General features: G+C 43.4%; 1 protein-coding gene across 2 annotated transcripts; it reads left to right on the forward strand.

Annotated features, from left to right (window-relative positions):
- The first annotated feature begins 2,088 nt into the window (after positions 1 to 2,088).
- LOC133915606 (serine/threonine-protein kinase GRIK1-like) lies at positions 2,089 to 10,401 on the forward strand. 2 transcript variants are annotated; one of them, XM_062358821.1, is made up of 13 exons: positions 2,089 to 2,353; positions 2,876 to 2,993; positions 3,104 to 3,518; positions 5,041 to 5,115; positions 5,196 to 5,240; positions 5,570 to 5,644; positions 6,853 to 6,940; positions 7,060 to 7,169; positions 8,604 to 8,699; positions 9,188 to 9,254; positions 9,529 to 9,644; positions 9,724 to 9,802; positions 9,925 to 10,401. In XM_062358821.1, the coding sequence occupies exons 3-13, from the start codon at positions 3,129 to 3,131 to the stop codon at positions 10,062 to 10,064; spliced, it is 1,281 nt and encodes a 426-aa protein (XP_062214805.1). In that variant the 5' UTR covers positions 2,089 to 2,353; positions 2,876 to 2,993; positions 3,104 to 3,128; the 3' UTR covers positions 10,065 to 10,401. The 2 variants fall into 2 exon arrangements, with proteins under 2 accessions (XP_062214805.1, XP_062214803.1); XM_062358819.1 differs by having other exon boundaries at positions 2,949 to 2,993.
- The last annotated feature ends 4,587 nt before the right edge of the window (positions 10,402 to 14,988 follow it).

Genomic DNA, 14,988 nt, shown 5'->3' on the forward strand with positions numbered 1-14,988 from the left:
TGATCGACCTCACTGGTCGCGGGACTAGATCTGACATAACCTATCCAATCGCGTTAATGACATTCACTCATGTGTTTTCTTTCCCCAGGCGCCAACTCCAATGGACGAAGTCATGGACAACGCAGAGGGGTCTTGTCCCATCTTGTAGCAATAAATTCTATGGAGTGGGACTTTTGCAGGTTGACGCAGCGCCGCACGACAGACGGGACGTTGTCAGCAGGCCGATCAAGCAAGTGGTCAGGGACGGTCCTCCATAATGATGGCTTGGGTTAGATATTAGGATAAGCAGGGTCTTCTGTTTAGATCCACATGTAAGTTCTCCTCCTATCTACTATATAAAGGGATAAGGACCCCATTTGTAAAAAAAAAAGGAAGATCAAGTCCGGCAGCCAGCTAGAACTCTTTCTGTAACCAATTGAGATCCTCCATAACACAACACACATGACGTAGGGCTATTATCCTCCGGGAGACCTGAACCTGTATAACTCCCTATGTCCCTGAGTCCATCGTACACACACATCGATTCTTGAAATGTCATTCATGCACCCGCTGTTTAGCATACCCTAAAATCATTGTCAGGGACTAACCCTCAACAATATATTTTTTATAACTTCCACTTTACCCTTTAGCATCCCTTTATATGTGCTAAAGTAATTTAAAATAATGATTTTTTTTCTAATATAAAGTTAACAACAGTAGCAAATCTGAGCATTTATGTAACATATTCTGTTAGAATATATGTGCTTAGCCCATTATATTTGTATAATTTTAAATAAATCTCAAACGCCCAACTATGTGAAGGAGATGTGTATTTTTTAGTCCCACTTTGCTAATGAAAGTGGATGGAGACCAACTTAAAAGTGTTTCTCTCCTCCACTCACTTAGCATGCGTGAATGAGAGGACGGGAAGAACACATGAGCGCGCTCGCTCGCATCGCAGGGGCGGGTCGGGGGAGCACGGCACTTGTGTGAATGGTTTGCCGAAATCAGATCCAGTTGCTTGAGTAGGTCCGACTTTCTTTTTGTTGATTTTTCTTTTTGTTGCATGGGCAAACAAATCAATATATGGAAATTGTGTTGGTTAAGACTCCGATCGTGGTGACGTAATCATCTCCGATCATGGTACGTTTCAACTGTGCGACTCTCCCTCTATATATATCTGCCAACTGCCACACAAAAAAGAGACACGAGACATCACACGCAAGTAGGGTTTTGCAAATTTCTCTGTGCTACGCCGCCACACGTAGTCTACTCCATCTTGCTGCGTCGGCGTGCACCAACAAATGGGAGAGCAAGTCTCTTGAACCCATCACCCTTGGAGTCATGCACCGAGAGAGGACGGATAAGATTTTTGGGAAACGCTCGTCGTGACTGCTCACGGTCTGCTTCCTCTACATCATTGTGATATACTTCGACTGCTTCATCTTTGTCATTGCCTATTGGATCAACATCATAGTGGCCTCTGTATCAACTACTTTATCTTCATCATCATCAACTACATCGAGCATTGACACCACGATTGCATCTGTATCTCACGTCGCCATCAGGTACGCATGTAAATCCTACTTGAGTACCTAGTCAAATACATCTGTTGGTTGAGTACCTAGTCAAATATCTTATCGATGACATGCACTAGTTGAGACATGTTGAGACTCTCGAATCCTACTCGATGCTAGTCGAATTTAGTCCGGGCTAGCCGGAATACAGTCGTTATTGATTATTTGCATCTGTTATTGTTTATTCTGTTGGTTGATTACCTAGTTGAATATCTTGTCGATGACATACACTAGTCGAGACATGTTGAGACTTGTCGAATACTACTCGATGCTAGTCGAATTTAATCAGGACTAGCCAAAACAAAGTTGTTATTAATTATTTGCATATGTTATTATTTATTTTATATTAAAAATTAAACTAAATTAAATCTGAAAGTACTATTATCTTAGCCTATTCTAGCATTAACCCCCTATCTATACCTTAATACCGGTTCCAACTTATACTCCTCCGATCAAAAATAAGTGTAGTTTTAGAGAATGTTCATCTGACAGCTACGGCGACACCCCCACGTTCCAAACCCACCTCGCCGCGCCGGTCAATGGGAAACCGAAAGCAACCGTGCCGAAAACGAGAACAGCGCGGCCTCACACCTCGACCCCCTCCCTCGCGTGCGTTTGTGCGTAAGGTCTCCTCCCCGCCCGCTTTGCTTCACCCACGGCCTCCTTCCTCGCCCCCGGACGTCCAAACCCAGAACCGCGACGAGGAAACCGACGCAGCAGCGCAGACGCGAGACGCGAGACCCGTTCCCCGCCTCCGCAGGGGGAGCGCCCGGCCGCGGCATTCCGGCCACGCCCAGGTTCGCTCGTTCGATCTGACTGCCCCCATCTCCTCCCTCCTCATCGCCTCCTCGATTCCTGCTCGCTGGGTGCGGGATTGGTGGGTATTAGGGCAGTAGTTGGTCGCGACGGAGCGGGTGCTGCGGTCCTGTGTGCGATTCGAGAATTTTGCTACCCCAGAATCACCTGAGAGTCGAGACGGTGTTGGCGGAGATGTTTGTGGGTTTGCTGGAGCTGGTATTGCTTACAGGGGATTTGAGCGCAGGTGGGGATGGTAGATATCGAGGCGTGGTGATGTTGGTTGTGGTTGGGTACTTCCATTTGGCGTTAATCCGCGTGGGAGGCGGAATCACGGGGCGGTGCATTTACCCGGATCAAGTTTAGCCCTTGCGATTTGAGGTCGAGTGCGTGGTGATGCTGTTTGTCGTTGGGTACTTCCATTTGGTGTTAATCTGCGTGGGAGGTGGAATCCATGGGCCTACCGGGACCAAGTTTAACCCTAGCGATTTGAATTTGAGTGGTGATTGGGTTTCTGTATGTAGGTATTGTACTTTCAAATTATCTTTAGCGGCCTATTCTTTTGCTTCAATCTGTTGTGGTCTGTTGGTGATGCAGTAGCCAAACGATAAAGGAATGTAGCAGAGGAGGAGAAGGAATCCGGTACTTACCATTTTTGTTGTTTTCTATTCTACTTTTTGACAGAAATCCGCAAATGCTTCTCGTACTCTGATGGTGTTTCACCAACTTTGTTACTTGTTTTATTGTACTAGGATTTCTGGTGCCTACCTGTTCTGAATGGAGGATCTAACCAACATAGGCTGCTGTAGTTGTTTTAGCTTTTTAAGGAACCCCAGTGTGTCCGTACGTCAACCTCGAAATGCTAATGGCATGTTATCCGAAGATTTGCTGAAGCATCAATCAACTGAAGATCCTGATGGAACCTTCTACACTGGAGATGATCCTGATGGAACCTTCTATAATGGAGATGATCCTGATAGAAGCTTCTATAATGGAGATGATCCCGATAGAAGCTTCTACGATAGAGATGATACTGACTATCTTGATGGATGTGATGATGGACCGCCAAGGAAGAGTTCTGAAGATATTATACAGTCAAGAGCTCAAAATGGCTTTGCATGTAGAGAGATCCCAGTTAAAGAGACTAAAAAAGTATTTCGCTCAGAGGTACCATCTTCTTAGGCTTCACTTTTTCTACCACTATCTTTGTACTTACTTTTTCAAATTTGAAGCTCCATCTATTGAGGTTTTGCCTAACCTACCCCACCACTTTCTTGTAAGCTAGCCCTTAATTAGAGAAGCCTCATGCACCAAATAGTCCGACTTCCCTCAAGAAGCTGGATTCTATTCATATCAGGCAACTGACACTTCCATTCAAAGTTGCAAGATGTTCTTACTATTTGGCCTTGCTTAAGTATATTTTAGGAGAAAAGAAGCTGGCTTTTTGTTTAGACGAAACATTCTCTCTTTATTTTTTGTTTGTTTTCGCCTTGGAATTATTTGGATATCACATCTTTGCTTTTGCTTATCGCATTGTGGTTGCGTTTGTTACTGGTCTGTTGATACTTAAATTATACATCGAACTTTTAGTTGCTCTTCTTGATGAGCAATGAAAATCAGTTGCACCTGTTATCAAAAGTTCTTCCCCCTAAGCAATTGCTATATACCCTTTCGGAAAATGAGTTGCCTGTTGTTATCCTTAATATCATTTGTGCCCATCAGTAGGGGTGCAAATTAATTAACCTAAGGGTACCTACCAACCCTCCTTAGTTCAACCAATAACACTAGTTTTCTCAAAAAAATGTTCAATTTGAGAAAAGTAATGTTATTGGTTGAACTAAAGAGGGTCGGTGAATACCCTTAGATTAATTATTTTGCACCCCTACCCATCAGTATTTATCAAAGCTAGATTAGCTAAGCATTTTGGCTTCCAAAACTCAAAACTGTACAAGGTGTTCAGTCCAATTCAGGTTGTTGGATCGTTTTTACAATTTACCTCTTTTGAACTGGATAAAACTTCAACTCCACCATGCACAAAGTATGCATTTTCACACCTTTGCTAGGGTTCCAACGTGGCATCTTTTGGGAAGATAACAGAGCCTAGTACCAGTACCAGATATGCCTCGTGCAGCTTCTTTCCTTTTGGAATGATTTAACTTTTAATCTGTTCTTTCCAAATGGTCCAAAGTTAATCTGATTTTAGTGTTTTACGCTGAGATTTGAATGTGGGACCCCCTGCCAGGAAAGCAACAAACTGAGCACCACTAACGGATTATAACCAGTGCAGCTTCTTTCCGGTTTCGAGTGGCAAATAAGTAATCCACTTCTTTCGGAATGATCAACAATTAATCATCATTGTAATTACATTATAGGAAAAGTCCTTTTTACTCCCCCAGCAAAACAACGGCGAATGTATTAGAAGCAAACACAAATTCTGTTACATATGACCTGTTAAAAGATACACATGCGGCGCTTGAAATTTAGTAATTAGTAATTCTGAAACTAAATTTTGCATTGGTGTCACTGTTCTGACTAGGAATCCAAGAGCCTGGCCAGGTTGATGGCCAGTTTAGTTCTAAACTTCTAATAATTAGCCTTTGCATGTCTAATGAAGGGTAGCAAGTTGTATTAGAGCATTTACCTTTTGCATCAAACACTATAATAAGCTTTTCCCTTTTGGCATGTGTAGGACGAAAATAGCAATAAGATGATTAATCAGTATGTCCACCTGGGAAAGATTGGTTCTGGAAGCTATGGCAAAGTGGTAAGATACCTTGAATGTGCTAATAATTAACTTTCCAGGATAGATGACTGATTTTATTTTATTTTTTTGCTCCCTAAAAGGTTCTATACAGAAGCATGAAAGATGGGAAACTATATGCAGTGAAGGTATTGCTTGGTAGTACATAAATGTCTTTTTATAAACCACTTTAACGATAAGCAGGCTTTTATGATTACACATGCTTGTTGAATCTCATGATTAGCTATTTCCTTCTGTTAGTTATTAGCTATACTTCCCCTTTCTAATATGCTGTACCCTATGCATGTTAAGGCTGCTACTTGAATTGCTTACTGCAGGACTTAGTTGTTAACCAACTGTTAAGCATAGCATTTCCTTTTCTTTGCTCAGCACTGTTTTTTTTAACACTTGTATGTGTGCTTTGTGCACGTGCTGATATCTAACTGATGGAACTTTAGTCTTTGCCCTTCTATTTCAGGTTTTGAATAAGCCTCACATGTTGAAAGTCCGTGTTGTACGATCAGAAACTGCAATGACAGATGTTCTTCGGGAGGTGAGTAACTTTGTCAGCTTATTTGTCCGTGTAATACTTGCCTTTTCTTTTGTCATGCATGTGTAACTTAGTTCTCTAGTAAGGTCGTTGTGCATGCTTTGAAGAGGGTATCTCTGTAGGATCTTTCACACATTCATACATACGATAACCATTTTGAGAATGCCAATTGACCTTGTTCTGTCCAATACATGAAATAGGATAAAAGACTTAACCTTTTTCAATTATTTGGTTAGATTGATTGAAATGAATCTGCTTTTGCACTGAGGAATCATTTTTTGGGGCACCCACTGTTTATGGTTACTGGAGAAAAACTAACTGGACGATGCCCTGCTCCTGAGCATATGAGAATGCCTACCTCATGTATCAGTAATGCATTTATCTGATAAAAAGGTGACTAGCAACATAGATTTGCAATATAGTTCTCTTCTGATCGCACCATGAATCTATTTCCCCTGGCTACTGATAAGCAGTTAATTCCACACTCCAGAAGCCCATTTAGCCTCTCAGGAGAAATAGATTCGCGGGAGTGTGGTACAGAATGCTGTATATTTGGGTTTCATCTCTAGCCTACCCCAACTTGTTTGGGACTGAAAGGCTTTGTTGTTGTTGTTGTTGTTGTTGTTGTTGTTGTTGTTGAAATTACCTGTTCTTTGCCATTGTCAGTTTCTTTTCAATTGTTTGGGATAGGCTTGCTCCATCCTTCCGCCCGGCTTTGACTGCCCATATGATTTTGCTGGACGAATGTCCAGCACTAACTACCATGAAGAGGTTGAGTTGTAGTTTCATTTCCTTTCCGAAGTCCTGTGAAATTTACTCTTAGTCTGGAGATGCCGTAAGCGGTTAAATGGATGGCCATCACCAATATATATGTGAACTTAGAGGTTCAACTATTGTTAGACATCAACAGGAATTTTCCTGTCAAAATATGGAAGCACATTACTATTTTACTTTTTATTTATTTTATTTCATCTATTGTGGCTCTTCTTGCGTTTCGTCTCTTGCCTACCCCAACTTGCTTGAGACAAGGCTCCGTTGTTGTAAAGTCTAAAGTGTAGAAGCATAATATTCTGGACAGTGACACTATGTTAGCACAAGTTGTGTGTATCTGCAGTGTGTACCTTGCCTCCTGATTTTACTTGTTAATTGACTGCATTATTTCATTGCGTACAGTATCTAATTGCTTGCCCCTTTTTTTTTATTGGATACAGGTATCCATCATGAAAATGTTGAACCATCCCAATATTGTAAATCTCGTTGAGGTGATTGATGACCGAAACATAGATAAATTCTACATGGGTATATAATTATGCTCCCATTGTTACACTTCTTTTATTTTATTACTCTAACATGGTATTTTGCTTTTTTTGTCAGTATTTTAACAATTGTTATTTACACTTTTCCTTTGGCATTACCAGTTCTTGAGTATGTTGAAGGAAAAATGGTCTGTGATAATGGTTTAGAAGAAGGTACCGCCAGAAATTATTTGCGAGACATAATATCTGGTCTTATGTATCTTCACTCTCATGTAAGATAATTATTTTTCATTTCCTTTAACTGGTTTATCATGGTGAATGCTGTGCCATGCCACAATTGACAATTCACAATTTAGAACACACCAATGGTATATAAGTTAAGCACTTAAGCTATATTATGTTAAAACAATTTTCTAGTGAGGTAGGATTTTGAAAATTTTATTTAAGAACCTCTTAGTTTCTTTTGCGCAGATTAATGCAAGCAGCCAATTTTAGCTTTCACAAATCCCCCCCCCCCCCGCCCCCCTCTTTCACTAGACTTGGTTGTATTTGGTGGCCTTGGTTATATTTGGTGGCCAAGTTGAGCTACAAACTCATCCCTTGCATGATCATTTCTCAGTCTTTCTTTTTTTCTTTTTTTTTTAAGGCTGTGAACTTAGCCATGCTTGCAACTGAAGCTGTAATTCTTTGCAAATTAAAATTGCTCATCTTGTTTTAGCCACTTAATCAATGTTTCAGTTACCTGATTGCATCAGCAAATATTAATTTGGGTTTGTAATGCATGCTCATTTCATGATTTAGGAAGGATCACATATTTGTTCAAGCTACTGCCTATAGCACATGGATAAGTACACTTGTGTTCCTTGTAAGCAACAGCTGCTAGAGAGGGTGCTGGCAATGCAGCTAGATATTTACATGGTTAACTATGTGGTTCATTCAACAGATCAGGTTAGGCATACAGTAGAGGGCAAGATGTGGGCAGGTTGGGCATGAACAGCAGTCCGCAACAAGAGTTTTGGAGGGTGTTTAGTCAGGACTCAGGAAGAGGGTTAGGAAGGCCGAGTTGAGTTAGTAATCGAGTCCATATAAGTTAGCAGTGGCGGATCCACCGGGGGGGCTATGGGGGCTCAAGCCCCCCCTACGCTGTGCTGCCCCTGAGGAGGAGAGGAAGAAAGAAGGGGGGCTGGAGGAGGAAGGAGGAGGGCTGGAGGAGGAAGAAGGAGATCAGCCCCCCCTTCCACTCAGACCTGGCTCCGCCACTGTAAGTTAGTAAAGTAGGCTGTATACGTAAGTTTTATTCAATCTAGACATAATCTATCTGGTCTCGACTCTATTTGCTAACTCTCAACCCTTCAAGTTGTCTCATCTCAATTTTGTAATACCCTAATTCAAGTAACCTCATCTGGCCATCCCCTGCACGGTAGTAAACTCGATACGAACCAAGTTTCACAACAACTCTAAATTTTTATTTAGTTTATTCATGCACTGAGGTGCATGATAGATCGTGCTTACCTATGAAAGTAAACCCCACAGTTCCCAGACTCCCAGCTGATGTTTCTCTCCCTGCTTGTTGGACACATTTACATGAAGTGGTATACATGTGTTTCTGATTGCCTCTGCTTGTTTCTCTATGCTATGCTGTTTGCACTATGTTGTGTGCTTCCCAGCTCGATTGAGATACTGAATCTTGTCATCTTTGTACACAGAACATTATTCATGGCGATATCAAACCAGACAACCTCTTGGTTACAAGTACCGGCAATGTGAAGATAGGAGATTTCAGTGTTAGCCAGATTTTTGAGGTGGTTTCTATAATCTTGTAACTCTGCATATTTTAGTGAATTTTATTATTGTTGTCTGGAAATAATGGTTTTTGAGTTGAATGAACTGTCAAAACAGATAGATGCCTAATTTATGGTTTCTATTGCTAAATTTATCTTGCTCTGATAAAACTTGGCACTATCCTAATAAAGTGCAATCTTGGGATTCAGAATTTCTAAAGCCAGGTCTGTATTGATCGAAACATTTTTAAAGATAATCTTCACTTCCTGCCTTCCGGAGGATTTTTAAGATAAGTTGAGTAGACAATGAACTAAGATGCTTCCATGTTCTTCTTTTGGAAGTATGTTCAGTAGGCACACAACTTTATTTGATAAAACTTGTTTCATTCTTTAACTGCACAAGTAAATCTACTTGATCTTTTCGTAGTATATGTGTGTGTTTTGGCAAATTCCTCAGGACTGCTTTACTGATAAAGTGATACAGTGATACTTACATTAGTGCATTGTAGGATGATGATGATATGCTTTGGAGATCTCCTGGTACTCCTGTTTTCACTGCGCCAGAGTGCTGTCAAGGTACAACTACCTGCCTTTGGTATTATAAGTTGTAAATGCTGCGCGTAAAATCCGTCAATCACCAAACTATATACCTGAATACAACAGTGGTTTTTGGATAGAACTAAATTCTGGATGTTCCATTTTCATAGCTACATGATTGCAGAATCGCAGGTAGACAAAATTGTAATAGTCCCAATTCTTACTGTCATTGATTCGAAATTACTAAATATTCTTTGTCTACTGGGATAGACTTGCTAAATATAGTAAAATCGTTCTCTTTACCTCACTTCAGGCTCAGCCTACCATGGTAGGGCATCTGATACATGGGCAGTCGGTGTTACTTTATATTGTATGATTTCTGGGCACTATCCATTTCTTGGAGATACCTTGCAGGGAACTTATGATAAGGTGCAGGAAAATGTTCGTTCCTTTCATTTTGCTTTCACCCGATTGCATAAAACTAACTTCAGGTATTGCTACCGAATAGATTGCCAATGATCCAGTGCAAATACCTGGCGACATGAACCCCCAACTTGCTGATTTGCTCCAAAGGCTTCTCTGCAAAGGTTCTCTTCTTTTTATAAAAAATGTTTTTATCTTCCTATGGTTTTGATAGATTGAAGTATTGGTGCCATACGTGCTCTGTTAACTGACGTCCTTTTTGTTTCCTCACATGATTGCTTTGCAGATCCAGGAGATCGTATCACCCTGCAGGCTGCGGCCGAGCATCCTTGGGTTGCTGGGGACAAGGGGCCAGTCCCTGAATACATCTGTAGATGTGGCTTTGGCCGCAAGAAGAGGAATGATTTTCGGGAAGAAGTACAATAACAGAGCATCGGATAGTCAGTGTAGACAACTGATGAAGTGTGGCAAAACAAAGCCAGTGAGATGACTGACGATGGGTTTCTCTGTTGTTTTCTGTTCCCCTTTTCCAATCCAGCTGTTAGGTGCTGGACTGAACATCTTTCTTTAATTTTTGGTACAGAATAGAGTGCAGCGCTATGCGAGTAAAACCATAACCTGTTCTCAAGTTTTTCCCCTTTAGGATAGACATTGTTACAAGCCAAGATGCCTTAGATCGTAGTCGACCGTTCAAAGGAAAACAATTTAGTATAAAAGATATCTTTCCGAAAGCTTTGCCCGTAATTTTATTTCATGAGTGAATGATGGCTACTGGCAACAGAATTTGACGCAAACTCACCACAAGTGCAGCCGTTGTCGTGTTTTTTTTTATTTGATCAACGAATAGTTATGACTTATGAATACATTTGAGATAGTGTAAGGCGGAGAGTTAGAGGTGACATTTGTAAGATGGTGCAAAATCCATCTGAAAATAGCATCATCAGTGAGACTCTAGTGTTCCATTTTTTGAGACCCGAGTTCAAACCAACCCGATTGTTGCCCCTACATTTAGCATACATCCCCACAGATCTTGTCAAGAAACAGAGCTGTGGCTGACTCCCTCCCTCCTCAAGATGACTGGCTGCACTCTAGCGAGGTCAAGCGGCGGTGCCTCCACTCTGATCTAGCATCTCCACGCCGTCACCGGCTGAATCCATCCGTGCCACGGGTCGATCTGGCCGAGTGTGACCTTAGCGTCCAATCTAGGTGAGCGTGACAGTCGTGATGACCAACAGCATCTGAGGCATTAGTACTGTGTTGTCCAGGAGGCCAGCACCCTCATGAAGATGTCGTGCGGCTACAAACGACATGGAAGGCGGCCCTCTCTCTAACAAAGATGGCGATCCCAAATCTACCTTCAATGACGATGAGGGCTCCGTGGTGTGTTGATTTGGCGACACGCCCCTGCTCTCCATGGAGACAGTCGGAGCTCCCCCAGGAATAGGGATGGCAATTCGTCCCGTCGGGTTGGGTTCTCGCGGGTTTCAGACCCAACGGTGGTAGGTTTGGGTGGAAAAACACCCCCACGGGACCATCGGGTCGGAGCCCTAACCCAAACCAGCTCCATGTCTGTTTTTTCACCCGCAGGTGCCACTTCAAACCCAAAAATCCATGGGCCAAGTGCCAAACCCCTTGCGGCCCAGTCGATTCCGCTAGCCCATTGCCCACCTCAGCACCTGGGCCTGGCTATTACCTCGCTACTCAGCTGCAACTACTGACCCTAGGCGCAAGGCCACCTATGACCTGCCCACCTCACGCCGACACTGGTCACTCAAAGATGATAGATGATGCTTGTAGATCAGGAGTGGCGAGCAGCGGCGCGTGCGGGCGCTCGGTGGCGCGGTAGCGCTTTCCCCTCCCCTGTTCGGCCTCCCTAGGTTGGTGATGGCTCGGGGACGACGAGTAGCAGCGGATTGGCATCGCCGTGGCCCCACCTTGCCTAGATCAACGTCGCCGCACGTAGATCAGGTGGGCTTAGTTATCCGGGCTTACGTGCCTTCACCTCAGTCCGAGCTCGAGCGCAGCCGTCTGGGTGCCCTCCCCTATAGATTTGGTGGGCGAGAGGGGCAGATCCGCCACCACCACTAACGCCGATAGTGGGTAGACCCCGCGGGGAACGCGAGCGCGCCACGATGTCAATACAAGGAAGCAGCTGATAGCGTAGCAAGTGACTACTCTCTCTTGCCATCATGTCATCGGCATCATCTCCAAATCAAAGCACAGCTAGAGTCTGAGACCAGAGGAGGAGGAGGTGGTGGTGGTGGCGGCGCAATGGGGGAACACAACCACCCTTATGCGTCGGTGGGGCTAGAGTTATCAGGCTTCATGCCACTGTAATATCATAGGGTCAGATCCTCGCACACAACCACCCTTATGCACAAAGTTGTCGTCTTTGCCTAGATTCTTATGGTTCTTGTTCGATGTAATAGCAATTGGAAGATAAGGTTGGGTCTCGGGTCCCTGCCGGGGCCATAGGTAGGGGTGGCTTTGCACCTGATTAGGTTTTGGGGGCTGGGTTGGGTTTGATGCTTCGGGTTTCGGGTCAGGTGCGTTTTCAATCCACCTGACCCTGACCCTGACCACGACCCGATGCGTTGCCACCCTTACCCAGACGTCACAATAGCAAGGCGAACTCCTCTACCCGGCCATCTGCTCGTACTAAGGACGAACGATGAGGACAACGATGTAGAGCTATGAGCTTGGTCCCAAATCTATGGGCTCCTCCCGAAAATCCTTTGGGCGTGCGGCAGATCTGTGGCGGCTTCCTCAACAACATCTCAGCATGGCTACCTCCATAGTCAGGTCAGACCTGAGGAATAATTAAAGTGGCAGGGCGCAAAATGGTCCATATAGAAATACGAATTGAGAAAACGTATGAAATGGAGCTGGATAGGTAGGTAATGGCATGGATCCAATTTTAGTATATTTGCAATGTCATATTTCCAAATACTGGATTTGTAATGGCATATTTCAAAACCGTGCAAATAATCTCAAGTTGCTCTTATACATGTATGAAATGATGTCTAGCCTAAAGATAAATTTCCCAAAAGTGAGGTAATCATCTTAGGAGGTGACCATGATTTAGTTGAGAAATATGCTGACATTTTTTATTATCAGATTGGGTCCTTCCCCATTAAGTATCTAGGAGTACATGTAAGTTCTAGTAGATTTCATCCTATGGATTAGGTGAAAATGGAGGAAAAAGTCTTAAAGAAGCTAGATGTCTGGAAAGGGAGTTTGTTATCCATTGGTGGAAGACTTATCCTCATAAATTGTCACGTCTCAAATTCCATAATCGCGTGATTAAACTTAATCACGCATCATTAGCGTCATAATTAATTTTGAGGTAAATTATTTTGGCGCACTAGAGCACTTCGTTTGAAATCAATTGGATGAGAGAAAGAAATTCAGGAGAGAAAAGAATTATATTCGCAGTTAAAACGGACCTCTTTCTCTCTAACTTGTGGGACCCACCCGGCCCCACACCTCCTCCACTCAAAAGGGGCAGCCCACCTGCCCTCTCTCTCTCCTCTACTCACTCCCCACATTCCCCCCCAGCTGCTGTAGCAGCAGCCCCCTCCCTCTCTCCTGCACCAACTCAAGCACTCTCTCTTTTCCTCCAAAATCCGAGCTCAAGTGGAGGATTCAAGGTATGCATGTGGTACCATTGCATTCTCTAGCTCATAAGCTACTCATCTATCCAAACCATTTTCGTTTTCGTGGAAAAATCGAGTAGTTCTTGAAGTTCTTGGTATTCTTGAGCTTTTTGGAGCAAAAATGGAGTTTTGGTCGAATATGAGCTCTAGAGTCGTGTTGGTAGTTGATGAACAAGTTCTAGTATCCTTAGACTATCCCTAACATGTTTCCTTTAGGCTTGGAAAAGATCGCAACTCGAATCGACCAAAAATCCACTCAACAACAGTTTTCTGGCTGACTCAGATACTCCAGACTCACCCGGATACTCCGGGTTCAGCAGAATTTGTCCGATGAATTGTGCTCAAAATTGGTTAGGGTTAGGGTGTGAGTTTGGTTTAGGATCCTTTGGATAGGGTATGTACACGTTTGTGTAGCACATATTTGTAAAATGAGTCAAATCACCTGAGTGGAAAAATCGTGAAGAAACCAAGTCTGTATCGCTCGGATTATCCGGACAAACCCGGAGACTCCGGGTAGTTATGTAATCGTGTAGCCGAGAGCTCCGTTCGGAACCTCACTCGAAGTGTCCGGTATATTACGGATAGTCCGGACCAACCCGGAGCTTCCGAGTCAAGTTAAAATAATGTTAACCGAGAGCCTTTCCCAGAGGATGGCCCGGATACTTCGGAACCCGGATACTCCGGATTCACCTGGATACTCCAGGCCAGTCGATTAAAAAGCAGTAACCGAGCACCTCTTCCAGAGGGTCACCCAGAGGGTCTGAGCCCGGATACTCCGAACCAGTCTGGATACTCCGGATGGCTGTTATTTTCCGGTTTTTGTTTAGATCGTTTAGTATTGCATTGATTCGTATATCTTATACTTCTAGCATGTTGTTAAGCATTGTGGCATTCATTGTTGCACTTTATTCATACTCATGGCATTACACGCGTTATTCTTTTTAGAGAACATCGAGCCGTTGATCCAGGATAGCGAGGGAAACTTTGGGCAGCCACCTGAACAGTAAGGCAAGTATCTAACATATTGCACCCTGTCAGTTCAATTGAATGAAGTCTAAATATTGATAAATTATGCTTATATATAGGTCTACATGTATAGGGAGTCGATGTCGGGAACAAATAGGTAGAACCTACACCAATTGCATTCTTCTACCTTGATGACTTGTTCATCCATGTTCCTTGTAGCTTTGAGATGATGTTATGTCTAGGTAGAAGTTCGACTTATATGCTTAGCCATGCTTAGGTCTTTCGGTAGAAGTCGAATGACGGTGTTTTCCGTTGTTCGCGAGCATAGGATTTACTTTTGTCACACAAATACATGGTTGAGGTTGTTATGGTTGGTTGAGTGGTGAGTATGAGACAAGATGTGAGCGGTGTTAGGGGTGTTATCTGCCCTCAAGGAAAGTCCGGGGGCAGTTCGGGAAGGGAACCTGGACATCGTAGGCCGCTTGCATCGTTTAAGGCCATCTGTCGATACAATTGGCTTTAGCACTTACCTTACTCACCACATGCCGATCTAATGGTAAGGCGAGCTGAATACCTTCGCAGTTGTGGCTTTGTGGGGCCTGAACATCGACGGTGTGAGCGGACGGGTTTGTAAGTGGTACTAGTTTACTCCGGGAGTAGTTCTAGTACCACCGCGTCGAGCGATGCATGCCGCACACGGTTGGGCTGGTTGGGAAAAGTTGACACGG

This window comes from Phragmites australis, chromosome 4 (genome assembly GCF_958298935.1).
Source record: "Phragmites australis chromosome 4, lpPhrAust1.1, whole genome shotgun sequence".
Classification (NCBI taxonomy): domain Eukaryota; kingdom Viridiplantae; phylum Streptophyta; class Magnoliopsida; order Poales; family Poaceae; genus Phragmites; species Phragmites australis.